The sequence below is a fragment of the Gracilinanus agilis genome, chromosome 1, assembly GCF_016433145.1.
Source record: "Gracilinanus agilis isolate LMUSP501 chromosome 1, AgileGrace, whole genome shotgun sequence".
In the NCBI taxonomy this organism is placed as follows: Eukaryota; Metazoa; Chordata; class Mammalia; order Didelphimorphia; family Didelphidae; genus Gracilinanus; species Gracilinanus agilis.
In genome coordinates, this window is record NC_058130.1 from 762,525,514 (window position 1) to 762,543,308 (window position 17,795).

The 17,795-nt window shown below is 39.5% G+C and overlaps 1 protein-coding gene across 1 annotated transcript in view; it reads right to left on the reverse strand.

The window, feature by feature from the left end:
• The window catches only part of MED13L (mediator complex subunit 13L), a 425,714-nt gene that overhangs the window by 39,677 nt on the left and 368,242 nt on the right, over positions 1 to 17,795 (reverse strand). The window contains exons 14-16 of the mRNA XM_044673746.1: positions 16,749 to 16,848; positions 4,445 to 4,665; positions 3,878 to 4,083 (exon numbers count right to left, since the gene is read on the reverse strand). Coding sequence (XP_044529681.1) covers positions 3,878 to 4,083; positions 4,445 to 4,665; positions 16,749 to 16,848 — 527 coding nt within the window. The remainder of the gene's footprint in view (positions 1 to 3,877; positions 4,084 to 4,444; positions 4,666 to 16,748; positions 16,849 to 17,795) is intronic.

Sequence of the window (17,795 nt, forward strand, 5' to 3'; positions counted from 1 at the left end):
CAGACTCGGACATATACTAGCTGTTTGACTCTGGGGAAATCACTTAACCTTAGCTTCCTCATTTATTAAGAAAAGAGGTGTGGCTGCTGGGTTTATACCCCAAAGAGATAATAAGGAAAAAGACTTGTACAAAAATATTAATAGCCATGTTCTTTGTGGTGGCAAAAAAATTGGAAAATGAGGGGATGCCCTTTGATTGGGAAATGGTTGAACAAATTGTGGTATCTGTTGGTGATGGAATACTATTGTGCTCAGAGGAATAATGAACTGGAGGAATTCCATGTGAACTGGAAAGACCTCCAGGAACTGAAGCAGAAGGAACAGAAGCAGAAGAACCATATCCACAGAGACAGATACACTGTTGCATAATTGAAGGTAATGGACTTCTCTACTAGCAGCAATGTAATGACCCAGGACAATTCTGAGGTACTTATAAGAAAGAAACTATCCACATCCAGAAAAAGAACTGTGGGAGCAGAAATGCAGAAGAAAAACAACTGCTTGATCACATGGTTTGATGGGGATAGGATTGGGCATGTAGACTCTAATACGGAAATAGGTCTTGATCAATGACATATGCAAAACCCAGTGGAATTGTGTGTTGGCTATGGGGGGGGAGGCATGGGAAGAGAGGAGGGAAAGAATATGAATCATGTAACCACGGGAAACTCCCTAAATTAATTAATTGATTGATTGATTAAGTGAACTTAAAAAGAAAGGAGGTGGGAGAGATATAATAATATCTCTCAAGGTTATTGTGAAAATTAAATGAAATAGTATTTATAAAGCTCTGTAAATTTCAAAGTGCTTTATAAATGCTAATTATCTTCATCATTATTGTTTTTATCATCAAAACTGCTCATTTCTAGCTAGGGGGACAAGGGAAATTTGATTTTTCCTCTCTTCCTAGCATGATATAATGGAAAAAGTCCTGGGTGTGGAGTACAAAGATCTGGATCTGAGTCCTAGTTGATGCCACTTAGAATTTCTGTGAATTTGGGTAAGTTTTCTTGATCTAGCTGAGCCTCAGATTCCTCACATGTAAAATGAAGGGCTTGGGCTAGGCATCCCTTTCAGCCCTGGATCTCTGAGCCTATGATCCCAAATCACCTAACTTCCTTGGATCTTAGTTACCTCATCTATAAAATGAAGAGGTTGGCTGAGAAGGCCTCTGAGGCCCCTTCCAGATCCCAAGTCATGGCACTAATGAGCTGGAGAGGATTTATACTTACACCATCTCATAGTGTCATCAAAAGAAAAAAACTTAGAAGAAACTTCTAAGCTTATAAAATGTAGTCATCAAAGAGCACTTGTTGCTTAGTCATTTTATGCTGCTTTGTCACCACAACAGGGATTTTCTTGGCAAAGATACTGGAGTAGTTTGCCATTTCCATCTCCAGATCATTTTACAGATGAGGAAACTGAGGCCAACAGAATAGTGATTTACCCAGGGTCTCACAGCTAGGAAGTTTCTGAGGCCAGATTGGAAATCAGGAAGAAGTGACCTGGAGCTCTATCCACTATGCCACCAATGGGTCAAAGAACACAAAGATTATCTAATCCAATTCCATCATTTTATAGATGAGGAAAGCTGATGGCTGAAAGGTCAAGTGGCTGACCAAAGGTATTTCATCAGAGAAAACAGGATTTGAACCCAGGTCTTCTGACTCTACACCCAATGTTTTTATCCATAGAACATCACATTGTCCACCCCAAACATAATGTATAGACACATGCATGCACGCACACACACACACACACAGAGCAGTATATATGTAATAGATATATTTTCCTATATAAACAGTTACTTTTAATACTAATCAATTATGGGAAAACAAAGCTCAACATCAAAATATCAGTATACAATGGCCCCTAGGAAGTCCTCTTGACAAATTACTAAAAATATTTTATTGAAATAGCCCATCTCTGAGAATACAGAGTTCATTCTTTGTTTCTGAGAAGAAAGTGTGTATTCTTGCTCTGCCTTTTTGTGTGTTCTATTGTACTCAAATGAATACGCCTACAAAGAGCTGCCCATCTACTTAGCCCTCCCACAAGAAGTGACTCTTCTGAATCATGTACTTGTTTTAGAGTTAGTTCTGCCAAAATCCCCAGAATGAGCTGTGCAGATGTGGGCAGGAAGAAAGGCAGAGTGGCTGGCATGCAGTAAGTACTTAGTGACCATCTCTGACTACTAAGAAAAGGCAACCAAGAAATGGAGATTAGTGATTATTACTCATTCCAGGTCCATAATAAAAAGCATTACTTTGGCTAGATTCATTTCAAAATTGAAATTTCTTTTTCAATAAAAAACAGGAAATTAATAAGCAGTAAGAGCAGCTCAGTAGCTCAGTGGACAGAGTGCCAGGTCTGGAGTTGGGAGGACCTGGGTTCAAATTTGGCCTCAGACATTTTTCTAGCTGTGTGACCCTGGACAAGTCACTTACCTCATTTGCCTAACCCTTGCCCTTCTGTTATAAAAGTTGTTACTAAGATATTGTAAGAGTTTTTAAAAAAAAGCAGTGTAGAGTACAAAAAGATTAAATTATTTCCTTAATAATGTGTATACTTTATGGTTTATATAGTTTATCTCTCACCACCCCCATTCTTTGGAAGGGCAAAAGGAAAAGCTGTAAGCAAAGATGTAAAGATTTAAACTACTTCCCTTATAAAAGGTATTCCCAAATAGAAAACATCTAAGTATTGCTTTGAATAATTTGTATCTGTCAGAGTAAAGCTGAGAAGTAGAGCCTGGGAGTTCCTGTAACTATGACCTCATGGTACATTGGTACAACCATCACAGCCAACTTCTCACCAGGAGGGGGTTCTAACATTAGGGCTATTTTCTCAACAGGAGAGGAGGACAACACAAGCAGTTACATCTGGCCTGATCCCTGAGGCCACCACACAGTGGAAGCAAAGACTGAAGCCACTTCAACTTTGGATGGAATCTAAATGGCACATCTGAAATCTAACGGGAAACCCACATACGTCCAATCAATGATCATTGATTGGAACATGGGAAAGTGATGCTCTAATCATAACAGACACTGAGAGAGCACTGTGATATTTACGAATCACTTCACAATCACCTGAGCCTCCCAACAAGCATGTAAGGTAGGAGGCAGAGGCATTGTTATGGCTGTTTTACAGATGATAAAACTGAGCACTGAGAGACAAAGCAATGGCCGGAGAGGCAGCATTTTAAGCCAAATGTTCCTCCTTCAAATCTAACTTGCTTTCCAACTATACCATTCTTCTATCAAATGTCAATAACAGTTTTCTTTGGCTACATAAAATGCATCAGAGTATTTTAAACTTTGCCCTGCCAAACAGCCAATAACCCCCATTTGGGAATTCCTTGGGGCTTATTTGTGATATAGCAATAAAGGATCAAGGAATGATGATAGTCACTTCATCAAGATTTCATTTGAAAATTCCTTTGGGAAATTGTTTTTGGATTTACCTTTGCCAATAAAATGAAGTACTTATTGCAAAAAAAAAATTATATATGTATGTGTGTGTGTGTGTATATATATATATATACATATATATATATATATACATACATACACATATATGTATATAAAATATAATCAAGGTCTTGATTCAGAAGTAGATACTGTAAGTTTTCTGAGTGAGCTTCAACATCTTGTTCTATTATCCAAATGGTTTGGTTTTCCCCAATGTACACATGAAACTCAATTTGAAAAAATACAATGTAATTTCTAACAGGCAATAATGCACACTGAAACAAGATAAATGACTAGTACAGGAATGTTTTCAAAATGCTTCTAGTGTCACTGCAAAGTGTTGTGTTAAGAGGTAGCAAAGTTCCAGGAGAGCTCCATCCCTACCCCCTGCCCTGAGCACATACTTGTAGCCATCTCGGACAAAGGCAGCTGCAGGCGGCAGAGGGAGCTGCTCGATTTTGGGAGGAGCTGCCCAGGAGGGCCTGAAGAGGCAGGCATCCGGCACCTTCAGAGGCAGCAGGCACTGGCTGGGCAACATCTTCAGTGGAGCAAACAGGGAGGAACCCACAAAAGGCTGCAAGGTGGGAACTTGATGAACGTATGAGAAGTCCTATGAAACCGAGGTAGCAGAGTCAATGTTAGGGCTGATTCAAGAAATTTTGGAGAAGTTATCAGGAAAAAAACAAAACAACAACAACAACAACAACAAAAACAGAACTTAAAAGCTATACTTCTCTCAAAATAAATTAGCTAAAATAATTAACTACTAAAAACACAAACCAAGTTAACTATACCAAGTTTTTAAAAATAACATATGAATGTCTAAAACATTCCATTTGAAGGATGTTTTTAATGAATTTTACACAACAATTTATCACAGAAACAACTGCACATTTCTCATTTTTAAAAGTTTCTTCCAAACTCTCCTTGGAAGCTCTCCTGCCTGGGGATAACGAATACAATTGCATTACCTTGATTTCTTCAGGTTTTGGACTTCCTAACCCATCTTCCACTTCCATTTTGAACTCCGTGAGTTGGGTTGAGGCCATGCTGACCATTGGACTCTCCATCATGCCCAATGCAGTCACGGTCTCAGAGCTGATGCCGTCTTTATAATTCATCACAGGAGAGAAGGCAGGATGTTGTTCCAAAGATGGAGGAGTAGGAAACATCCTTTGTAGATCTGCCACTGCTAAAAAGAGAGGACAGACAGACATTCAAAAATCACCCTTCTTTTCAAAGTGCACCATCATCTTGGGTAATGATTAACTGTTCTCTTTGGTTCAGAATATTATGCTACTAGTTAAATTGTGACATTACATACAACAAATATACACATAACTAGTGAAAATAACAATTCAAGCTATTAGCAAGAATTCATTTTGTTTGGGAACTGTATAGCTCATTGCATCTTAGTATTAGGGAGATAGTACTTAAATAATCAAAAAGCCCCTTGCCCTTAGACCTTGCTCCCCCTCAATCATCTGCAATATAATAAAGTCAAAAGAGAAAAGTTGAAAGCTTGGATAACTAAATGGAACCTGGAAGTTCTAAAATGGGGGGGGGTGCCTACATTTATTTTCCCTTTCTGAAAATCAAGATTTCTCTTTACAAGGCTGCAGGAAGCATTTTGATCCAGTGTAGTGAGCATTTGTTAGCTAAGTGGCTGACCTTATTGAGCATTCATATTTTGGGGGTAAAAATTAAGGAATTCTTGATGTCAACTCTAACATTTTGTGTGGAACTATGCTCTTAAGTTTGTATATTAAATCTTGAAAGTTCCAAACTGCACATGGGCCTAATTTCTTTGATGGTTGTTTTTCAGGATCAACACCATAGCAAAACAGTTGTATTTCAGAGCTGAGATATTTAGAACACATCAAAATTAGGAAATATCTTTTTAAAAGGGTAATGAGGTATTAATTTATATCAAAGATATCCTATGATAATGATTAGAAGTCTGTGATTTTGGAGAATTCAAGAGGGGAAATTGGAACTTAGCTAAGTAGATTGAGAGACCATGTTGAAAAGAGCTATAGATTAAAACTTAGTGTCTAGAAGATCTCAGTCCAGTGAACCCCTCTGACAGAGACCTGCTGTGTAACCCTGGCAACTCCATTAACTTCTTAATGTCCATGGCACTCTTCTAAGTCAATAATGTGCAGACCAAGTGGCAATCTACACTGGTAGAAGTTCCTCAACAATGAAATACACCTAATCTATTAAAACATTTTTTAAAGTAGATTTGGAAAATTGGGGTTGTTTCAAACAGCTTTCCAGAAAGCAGTTCAGTTATATAATTCAGAAAAATGGGTGTATGTGCACACATACATTTTGGAAAAGGAATTAGCCTCTGTTTGAAAGTGACTTTTTAAAGCACAGACACATTGAAATTTAAAGCACAGAAAACCCTGCAGTCCCATTTAGAGAGTTAAAGCTTGAACTCTCTACAATTCCTACCCAGACTTTTCTTGAATGCTTAAGAACCTACCACTTGTTGGCTCTATCTTCCAATCTTTGTTAAAACAGGGTTTGGTTGGAAAGGAGAAAACATAGACTCAGCACCTACTATCTAGTCTATTAATTACATCTTTATCTAATTTCCCATGCAATCAGTTCCCAAGATACCACAAGCACAGTTGTCTAGGTCCTGGCATAAAGGGTCCCAGGACACATTAAGCCCCTCTACAAATTGGATGTCAAGGCATTGTTTTACTCTATTGGAAAAGTCAGCATTCCTCACAGCGTGTTTCCTACAACGTGTAGTAATAGAATTTGGACACCAGGTGGTGCCAGTGTACAAGACTGAGCCACAAGCTCTACACTCCCCCCCCCCCCCCCACCCACACACACACAAACACATGTTTAGTGTCACCGACTGGGGATCAGATTGATGGATTTACCATTTATTTTGGGGAGGGGCAGGGTATCATCAGTATTTGAACAGCCTTTTGGTAAACTCACTTATTCAGACTAACATGTGAATTATGGCATTTAAATGAAGGCAAAATGGAAACTCAAATGGGGTATAATTCTTCTAGAGTGGTCAAGGCTGGTGGGACCACACATGAGAGAATTGCTCTGGGCCTGTTTCCCTGTCTCAGACAGGAAAAGAAGAGACTGGATAGTGTCAAGTCCTCTCTGAAAAAGTCTAATTCTGTGATGGGGGTGGTGGGGAATGAAGGGACAAGGATGATGGGGACAGACCAAAGCCCTGGGGAAAGAACATTGGTCTAGCTTGAAAAGATTGAGTCTCAATTTCCTTCATCTTCTATGAAACCTGATGTTAGGGTTGACATTCAGATACTGCTTTGTAAATATTAAAGTTTGCCATAAAAGAGTATTAATTAGTGTTACTACTAACTTCATCGGATCCTCTTACTTGTCCTGCTACTGTCTCCCTTCTCTCCACCCACAACAGCATCTTCTGGACCTCAAGAGAGCCTCTGCCTACTTAGCTTGGGAACTTTACCATGGGATGAGAGAACCTGAATAGAGATCAGGTAAAATGTATCCTTACCAGGTCTTATCTACCCAGGCACAGACCATGCTCCTATCACAAGCAGCCATCCATCTCAGGACCCTGACTTCTGTCCTGCTGCAACTCAGCTTCTCTCCACCTACAACAGCAGCCTCCAGACTATCCCTTCCAAGAGTTCATAAGATCACTGATTTAGAGCTGGGAGGAATCACAGAGTCAACCTAGTCTAATTCTCTTAATTCACAGATGAAGAAACTGAGACCATGGGAGATCAAATGACCTCCATCTCATCAAAGTGATAAGCAGAATGGTCAGAATGTGAACTCAGGTCCTCTAACTACAAAGCCTTTCTTTCCATTGTACTAAGGTTGGTTTTGGTGATAATGAGATTAAATCTACCTTGCCCATTCTTAGATCTAATCACCAAAAGTGTAAACAACACCACTTAACTCACAAATTTGGAGGTCTATGACCCACATGTGCTAGAGTGAGTGATGAATCAGAATAGACTGCCTCCTGGGCAGTCCTAAGAAGTATCTGTTGTGATTGAACATGTAAACTAGGAGGAAGGCACAGGAAGTGATGCAAAAGAAGACCCTTTAAAAGAGAGTTAAATGAGTTCAGAGGGGGAAAGTTCTTCTTATTTGTGTCTTGGACCTGAAGGACTTCTTATTCATGACTTGGACCTGGAGGAGCACTGGCTAGGACCCTGAGACCGTGGTGAGACTATTCTTAAATCTTTCCTTTGGGATTCCACGTGTTAAGTGTAAAGACTAAATCTTTCTGAATTTCTCTTAAGGAACTTCCCTTTCAAAAGAGACTCTGTGACTGAAGCTTTTGCTTCATTCATCCCCAGCCCTCAGCCCAAGGCTGAGCCTTCTCTGGCTGAGGACTAATTAGCCCTGCCTGGGTTGAGCCAGGGACCAGAGAAAACTATTTAGTGTGTTAGGTTCATAATCTTACCTTATCCTCTGATTTTCTTACTTTCACTCTTTCTTCCCATTTGTAAATAAACTACCATAAAAGTCATTTTGACTTGAGGTTTTTTTAATTAGGAATTGATATTTATTCAATTCCTTGGCAACCACTCCTTTTAATATTTAGTCAAAAAAACCCTACTTTTTTACCCCTTATACTTTAGAACTCACCCTGAGCCTAAACTGCTGAGTAAATGCAAAATCACTGAATCCATTCTAACTGGCCCAGACCATGTGTTCCCAACACTTTGCCAGAGGACCTTATCTGCAGTCAATCACCCCTTCTGTCCAACTCCCCCCATCTCTTATTCTAAAAATAAGTTATCAAATTAATACCATCATTACTTCCAGGAAGAGTGGGATAATCAATTGCCCTTTGGCTCTATTCACTATCCTGCAACTCCCAACCCAAATAACCTTCTCTGGCCACCATTCTCATGGTGCATAGATAGCTACAGATGATAATCTAATAGATAAGGAGTGGGGACAGATAATACAGAAATAGATGATAGCTATGGGTATAGATCAAAACAAATACATACAAATAAGAATATAGAGATAGAGGATAGATATGAATATAAATAGATCAAGACAAATACAGCTAGATGATAGTAGATATGGAGGCACCTATAGATATAGAGAGAGGAAGAGGGAGCAGAAGGAGAGGAGAAAGAGAGAGAAAGACAAAGAGGGTCTCCCAGCATTAGAATGAGATCCCTGGAGGAACAGAAATACGCTATATTTTCATTTGTATCACCAGGATACAGTCATTTAAATATTTTTTCATTCATTCCTATTTAATAATTCATATGACTTTATATTAACAATGATACTAATTATCATTTGTAAAGTATTCTATAGTTTCCAAAGTGCCTTGCTCCTCATAGCCCTAAGAGGTCTAGAGTAGAGCAAGTAGGATCCCCCTTTTGCACAAGAAAAGGACTTTGCTGGAACTCACAATTAATTAGAACTGGGGAAAGGACTTGAATTCAGATCTTCTCATTAAGTACAGTGCTGTGCAGTGCTCACTAAGATACTTAAACAGAATTATCTGGAATCCCCTGGAGCAAATATAGTAAAACCAAGCAGCTTATCAACAGGAGGTGATTTCTTCTAAATACACCGAATAGCTAACATATAGACTTGGGAAAGTGCTATGTGTGTATGTATGTGAGTTTCACAACAACTCTGAACAGCAGTATTTATCTTACCACCCATTTTATAGGTAAAGAAACTGAGTGACTCAGTTACCAGATAGCCAGTAGGGTTTGAGCCAAGGTTTGGATTCAGGTATTCTTGATTCCCAGTTGAATGTTCTGTTCATTCTGCCATATTGGCTCTAAAAGCTAAGGATGTTTTTGATTGCATTTTATTATACAAGGGACTCTGAAATTCTCAAGAGAAAAAAACAACACAATTTGTTTTGAAATTTTAAAACTTGCTTTTCTAATTTGGGTTCTTAAGACTTTTTCTTCTGTAACATGAATAGAACAGTCTGATAAGACTCAAGGTCATAGTTCAACTTCCTGTAGTCTTAACTAAAAAAAAAAAAAAGAAATGAGGCTTATATTTAAAGGGTGCATTCAAAGTTAATCTATATAAAAGGGAAAGAAGATGCTATTGTGAATCAAATAACGAAAATGTGAGTTCTTTTCAAATAAGGTACTTAATTGTCCATGTTGTCGGATATAGACCCATTTATACATACACAATGCAATCTGCTACTTACGACAGCTTCAGTGACATAAGAATAAAGAAGATTTCTTCCTACTAGTTAGTCCTGGAATTCAAAATGTATAAGAGTGACAAGAGAGTCTAAGTAGTCATCAGCTGTGGAGCTAGACATTAAAGAAATTTGATGCCTAAAATCTGTTCTAAAGTCAACTAGTAATCATTTCCAATCACCATGACTTAACAGTCCCATAGGACTGGAAGGCTTATAGCCACTTTGCACATATTAATTATCTTATTTGATAATGAGGAGGCCTTTAGAATAGAGGGTGTATTCCATGGTCTCTGATGTCCTGAGACATGCACCCAGGCAGTTAGCATGGAGGCTTCTAGGCTCCCCTCAGAGGAGGGGAAATCTCCTTGAAGAAGCATTTTTTTTTCCTCTGAATATTCAAGTAACAGAAAAAAAAAAAAAACCCAAGGAAGTAGGTCAGTCCAACAGCACAGACAGCTTTTCACTTTGAATAAAATGCAGTGGTTGAGTTTAATCATTATTTAAAAGGAAAAAGCAACAACTTGAATGCAAAGAATCCCTACTTAAGTGGTTCAATGCTTAAGTCAAACAATAAGGATTTATATGTTCTATATATTGATGTGAAGAGAAAGAGAAAAGGATTAGAGAATCCAAACATCTCAGAGTAAGAGAAGATCCCCAAATCCATCAAGCCCCTTCTCCATCCCAAGCATCTTCTTCCAGGACATATCAAACAAGGATTCCTTTGCTTAAAGATATTCAGCAACCTGGAAATTAGCTAGCTATTCCAATCATTTCTTTGTCCTTCTACCCAGTAGAACAAAGCCAACCCTCTTGCAAAGATTAGGCCTTCAAGAACTTGACCATAATCATGATCTAAGTCTTCTCTTTCTCTAAAAGACCTTTAGTTGACCTTGAAGACTGTTACTATTCATAATCATACATAATCAACAACCTCCCCAAATACAATACAGGTATTCCTTCTACATTTTGACCAATGACTTCCTCCAAGTCACAGGGGAAAATATTAAGCAACTCAGAACCCCTCAGAGACTTACTTCTAGGCTGACATTAAGCCATTAACAACTACTTTTGACTATTTTGGGAGTCCAACTTTTCAAATTCACCCACCTGTCCTCCATCAAACCCATATCCCTCCATGCTGCCCATAAAAAATATCATGAGAGCACTGTGGCATTCCTCTGACTCTAGATCATTTCATGGAACTACATGTTAGCTTATAGCTTTGAGATTCCTACATATAAATAAATTTCCATATATGCTGTAATGTTGTTCCTCTCCCCATCCCTTGAACTACCTTGTTTCTTTGAAGAGGTACATCCCAGATATGATTCCTATATGAAAAACTGATGATATAGAATTGGCCTAGTTAAGACCTCTAATTCCCTCTGCTAGTAAACCAGAAAAAAATTTTTTCTGAGTGTCAGTTTTTCTCACCTGTCCACCAAATCTATAAAATAACAGACCAGCTTACTAAATGCCTACTACATATCAGGACTGTGCTAAGCACAGGGGTTATAGACAAAAACATACCAAAAGGGTACATTAAGTGTCCAGAACCTTAAAAATCTGTGTTTTTCTGGAGGGAAATAATATGCACACAGACAAGCAGATGCAAAATAGAGTTAATAATTTAAAGTCAAGACAAAGTCAATCAGGAGTGGGGCAGGGCACCATTTAGAACATTAGCAAGCATCATGAGGTGTGAGCTCACTTCAGACTTGGCACTGACAGGGAGTCTTGAAGAGAGGAGGCAGAAAAGGGGAAGAAATAGGATAGCTCAGTGATGGGCAAACTACGGCCCGTGGGCCAGATGCAGCCCCCTGTATTTTTATAAAAATCCAAGTTCTAAATTTTGTAAGAGAAACCAGAAAATGGACTACTTGCCTGCAGAAACCTACACTGAATCAAGACGATGCAAATGAACTTTGGGGTGCAACTGACTGAACTTAAAGGGATGATCACAATTATTTTGAATTGTAAATTCTTATGCCAAAGGGGATTGCCCCCAATTGGCTTTTTGTCAATGTGTCTAGCAAAACATTTGTTTTGCCATTTCTATCTCTTCTACTTACCTCTTATCTCTAACTATTGTAGTTAAAATTTTAGGGGTACAAGATGAGTATGTCAAATGATCAATTGGGGGAGACGAGTCCCCCAAATGATCACAGGGGATTGTGATAATGAGATTAAATCCACCCTGCCCATCTTTAGATTTAATCACAAAAGGTAAAAACATCTCCATTTAGTTCATAAGTTGGGTGGTCTGTAACCCATGAGTGCTAGAGTAACAAATCAGAATTTACTGACTGCCTCCGGTGCAGTCCTAAGAAAAGCTTCTGTTGTGATTGGACACATAAACTAAGAGGAGGCCACAGGAAGTGACACAAAAGAGGCCCCTTTAAAAAAAGAGACCTCAGTGAGCTGGGCCTGCTCTTCTGGCTCGTGAATGGGACCTGAAGGAGCTCTTCTGGTTTGTGACCTGACTTGGAGGAAGTCTGGAGCTGGTAAGACTATTCCACATGGTGAGTGTTAAGACTGAATCTTCCTGAAGTTTATTAAGGAACTTCCTTTTAATAGAGACTCTGTGACTAAAGCTTTTGCTTCATTTGCCTTCAAGGCTCTTTGGACCTCTGGCTTCCTGGCCTTGGGATCAAGGCCAGATTTCCCTCTGGCTGAGGGTTAATTAGATTTACCTGGATTGAACTAGGGGATCAAAGCAAATTACTTGCTGTTAGATTATTTAATCTTATCTTATCTTCTCTCTTATTTCCTTATTTCTATTTCCTCTTCTCATTTGTAAATAAATTTCCATAAAAGTCATTTTAACTTGAAGTTCATCTTTAATTGGAGACTGATAATTGCTCAATCCCCTGGTGAAAAACCTTTTAATATGTACCCAATCAAAACCCCTTTTTCCCCTTACAGCCCTGAAATGTTCTATCCCCTAGACATTATTCCTAATCTGAAGAATACAATGAGTGGGATACAATACAATGAAACTTCGAAAGAGTTGCCTTAGAAACAGACTGACAGATGAGCATTTCCTTTCCTTTGGCCCCCTCTTTAAAAAATTTGTCCATTACTGGGATAGCCAGTTGGCCACGCATGGCCCACCTGCAGAGGGCACCAAAGGGAGTCATGTCTAAGCACAACATCTTATGGTGTATGGTGAGCTTTCTTTTTCTAGCAGTTTTTGGGTTGTTGTCTCTTCTTAATTTTAGGGCAGGCTGTTTTTCTTCCTGCTTTGTAGCTACTCTATTAAACATCTGGCTCAATACACATGCACATATACACACACATGCATGCATGTGCACATGCATGTATGCATAGTTTTCTCCTTCTTCCTTTTCAGATTAAAGTACCTTTCAATTTTAATTTTAAAACTCTAGGCAATTTCTGAACAGGAAATTCTGATTAGGTAGTGCTGTCCTTTCAGGGGAAGGTCACAATTCTTTATTTGACATATACCACTGAGCCTACATGAGCCTGGGGTTCTTGTTATATAAAATAGGGATGTTCTGAAGCTCAAGGTAGGTAATGGACATAAAGCACTTAACTAATATTCAATTGTTATGTAAAGCAACATAATTAGCATTGTTGTTATTAAGTATTCTCTATGTCTGGCCAGGAGTCTGTCATTCCTATATTTAAGTCACTGCTTTAAAGTATGAATTATGCCATCATGCTGCATATTGGTTCGTTTGAAAAAGACCTGGGGGCCTGGGAGGACTACAAATTCAATCACTATAACCCTATGATATGACCATAGAGAAAGCTCATAGACCTCAGGTGATACTAAGAAATAAGCTTCAAGTGAGGAAGCTGGTAATCCAGCTGTTTTCTGTCCTGGTCATATCATCCGTGGAGTATTATATTGTAAGCAGAACATCTAGAGGTGATCCTTTGCAGGATCTAAAGATGCTGAGCCCAGAGAAGATTTAGGGGACACAGGAAAGCTGGCTACCTAACTGCAAGGGCTCTCACATGGCAGAAACCAGACTTGTTTCCTTGTCCCCAGAGGATGAAGCTGGGAACATTAGCAATAGGGACAAAGGTAGGTTGCAAAGAAACAGAACCAGGTGGGATACTGGCCAACACCTAGCATCCTTAGCCAGAACTCTGTCTTCAAGGAGCTTACACGTGAGTTGTGTCTCTAGCTTATTAACACTTGTTAGGCATCTCTGAAGCCAGATCATAGAAGATGGTTTTCATGGAGTTTAAAGAATATAAATTATATATATGTGTATATATACATATATATATAATGCTGACCAGAACATATAGGTTGGTGCCTGTGGGATCAGCAATCAACTGGAAGGGTAGGGCAGCTTGGGCATTCCAGGTCTAAAGAACAGAGTGGACAAAGGTGCACTGGTAGGAAAGTAGTGTAGAGCAGGGACCATTTAGAAGAGGGTGATCATGAGGTAGGTTGGAAAGCTAGGCACAATAACCGTGACTGATGCCTCAGCACCACAATGATGGGTCTGATGTTTGTTGGGAAATGAGGAGCCACATGTGTGCACTCAGAAGAAGAAAAGATGGATGAATGAGGAGAGCCTGGAGGCAGAAAAAGTGATTAAAGGCAATTGCTAGTGCAAGTAGGCAGCAAGGGAAGAGAGAGGGTTAGATTTCAAAGACACTGCAGGAAGAATGGGAAGATTTGCTTATTGTTTGTATGTGGGAGAGAGGGAAGAGGCCAAGAGAACACAGGGTGGGGATAGGGGATTCAATATGGGAGAAGGATGGGGCCACAGAGAGAAATAGGGAGATCAGGAGGGGAAGGGAAGACACATCCCTTTGGCCAGGGTGAGTCTTAAGGGTTAGTGAAAAAGAGAGAGAAGTCCCCGAATATAACCCATGGGGCAAGGTGAGTAATAAGTACTAGGACTGATTCCACCGATCATCTTAGATGATGGCCTGGTCCAGATACCTAGCAAGCAATATATTTTCATTTGTTTTTTTCAGTCCTGGTGATGGATTTGTTCTGATCCATTCACACACTCTAATTTGGTACCCCTGGAAAGCAATAACACTTAAATTCAGGTCAAGTAGCTACAGATACAGACAGAGTAAAGCTTTGAAAAGCCATTCATATAACAACAACTGGTCTCTAGCAGGAAAGGCATGACTGGTAATTGCACTAAGGATCTGGTCACTTATCATCCAGAGACCCAGAGAGCCTTTCTCACTCACTGGCTTTTGGCTCCCAAAACTTCCAGGTCCCCAGCTGCCTCGGGATTATTCAACAGTCAATAATGAGGTGAGAGGAAGCAAAGCAAACCTTACCAGTAGGAGCACAGCTTCCCACAGCATGTGCCACACTGGCAGGTGAAGAGGGTGCTTAAGCTTCATACAGGAAAATAAATAAAACAAGTTTGCAAGATGATGGCTACAATAGAATTCCTTTGCCCCTAGCTTTTCAGGACTGCAGGTTTAAAATAAAGCAGGGTACACCTGTCATTCTGAAGGCCTAGAGCTGTACCTTATGAAAATAAACGGACTCCTATGAGTCATCTTCTCTCTGAAACTGAAAACAAAGGGTATTTCCACAGTGCTAAACTGCAAGTACCACTGAGGCAGGGAAAATCATAAAGAATGAGAGTAAGGTCTAAACCTATGGCAAAATCACTTGGATTTGGAGGTATGTTTTCTGAAGTGTAACATAAACAAACTGTCATGTCAGCCCCACAGGGCAAAAAAGTTAGTTGGAAATTGCCCCCAAAATGCTTTCCCCCCACCTAAAAACAAAGACATTTAAAATAAATTAACTGTTGTATTTTCTCTTTGTATGAAAAAGAAATTCTGTCCTACCCCTCCCAATACATAGCAAACATGTATTTGGCCAAACTGAAAATGTTGAGTTGATGCTCATGCATTTAGAGTAGTTTCCAGCTGGCATTCTCATGAGAGACGTCAAATTCTTTAATCTGAATGATAACCTGGACACTGTGGAAACATCTGTAGCAGCTCTTCTAAGGAAGGTGAGCAAAGATACTGATGGTCAGATAGTTAGTGAACACAGACGGCTTTGGGAGGACTCTAGTAGGGATTTCAACATCTCCCACGTGTTGCTATGGATCACTTGTTAATGTCAAAAGGGACATAGAGGATTAATTGGTTCAATCTGAGAGAAAGGATTCATTGATTTGGCCTATTCCATATGCATCCATTTTACACTGTTTCTTTTCATCATTGCATTCCCTGTTTGTACAATTCTGCAGTGTAGAGTCATAAAAAAAGAAAAATGTTTAATTAAAAAAACCACAGCGCCTGCCTGGCTATCATTATTCATTTTCCCACGTGTCATGCTTGAGAAAGCTTTGCATATTTAAAAAGCTATGGGATCTCCTAAAACTGTCACACTCCCATCTCCGGACCCTCTCGATGTCCACATTGGAGGAAATCAGCATGGCCTTTATGGGTCCATAAAACTCTTTGACTCATCCCTGTGACATGGTGGTTTTTCCCCTCAATTTGTTCTCATTACCAGCTGTAGTTAATGAGAAGGTATTAAAGAATGATTTGCAGTGAAATGGTATTTCTGCTTCAGAGCAGCCACACAGTCTGACTGTCTTTGCTCTCATTTAATAGTTCGATTTCTCATGAATATACTAGAAGGGAATTCCTCCTGTTGTGAGTATGCATATCCAACTAATCTAACCCATAAGAAATTATCAAAATTGGGTCCTAGATCTCAAAGTTGATCTGTAGAAACTACTATCTAGGATATTTCTGGGATAAAGCTTATAAAAACTGATGCCCCTATCTAAAAATACATGAAAAACACCTTTCTCAATGAAGTGTCACTTGAATCTAAAGCACGATCTTTTTAGAAAAGCATCGTTAAACAAAGATATGCAGGACAAATATTTGTAGCGTCATAAAATGATAAAATTCTTGCCCTGCAGATATGGTGAAAAAAGTTAAAATTGTGCTGGTCCTTGCTTATGATTCAGTCCTACCATTTTTGGAAAGGCCAATCAAAACCATGACTTTAAATATTTGGCATGAAAGGGAAAAAAAGAGGTGCATATGCCTCTAGTACAGGAAATAAATGAAGCCAAAAATGAAGCTGCTCTACTACTCACTTGGAGGATAAGGAACTGCCATTCTCCCATCTTTCCCCAGAGGTCGATCTTCAGTTCCTACTGTCGGGATTTTTGATGACCGAAGTGCTGGTGATGCAGCCTGGAAAGAGATTTACTGGGAATATTTAATTTGCAAAGATGTGGCAAGGCAGAGTGGGGGAAGAGTTAGTTTTGGAGTCAGAAGCACTTGAGGTCAGAACATGCCTTGGACACATATTGTTAGTGCAATCCTAGATAAAACACTGAAACTCTTGATATCCTATGCAATTGTTTTAAGGCTAATCTAAAGATTCTTCCCTGGCTTTCACTCCTCCATATCTAAGCTCTTATCAAGATCTGTCAGTTTCAATTTTGCAAAATCTCTCAGAAACACTCCCTTCTCTCCTCTGACACTGCCTGCACCATGGTCTAGGTCTCTCATCACTTCACATTTGGACTATGGGAATAACTATTAGGGGGTCTGCCTGGCTCCAGTCTCTCTCCAGTCCAGTCCATTTTCCATTTGGCAACTAAAGTGATTTTTCTAAAGTGAAAAGTCCAATCATGCCCCCACCCCAACCCCCACCCCAAATCAATAAGCTATAGTGGCTCCTTCACACCAACAGGATCAAATATGAAGAGTTCTGTTTGCCATTCGAAGGCCCTTCCTAACCCAGCCCTCTTCCCATCTTTCCAGTCTTCTCAGAACTTGCTCTATAGCACACACTCTTCGCTCCAGTGACACTGGCCTCCTGGTTGCTGCACAAACTAGAACATCCATCTTTTGGCTCTGACAATTTTCTATGCCTGCCCCCCATGCCAGGAATGCTTTTCCTCTCCACACTGACTACTTGATCTCTAGATCCTGCTACCTTCTAAAAGAAGTCCTTCCCAAGTTCTCTTCATTCCAGGACTTTCCCTCTTTAATCATTTTATCATTTCCTATTCACCCTGCACAGAGCTGGCTTTATATCTGTTTGCATGTGGTCTCTTCCATTAGAGTGTAAGCTCCTTGAGAGCAGGAGATGTCTCAGGCCTTTTTGTATTCCCAACACTTAACACAGTGAA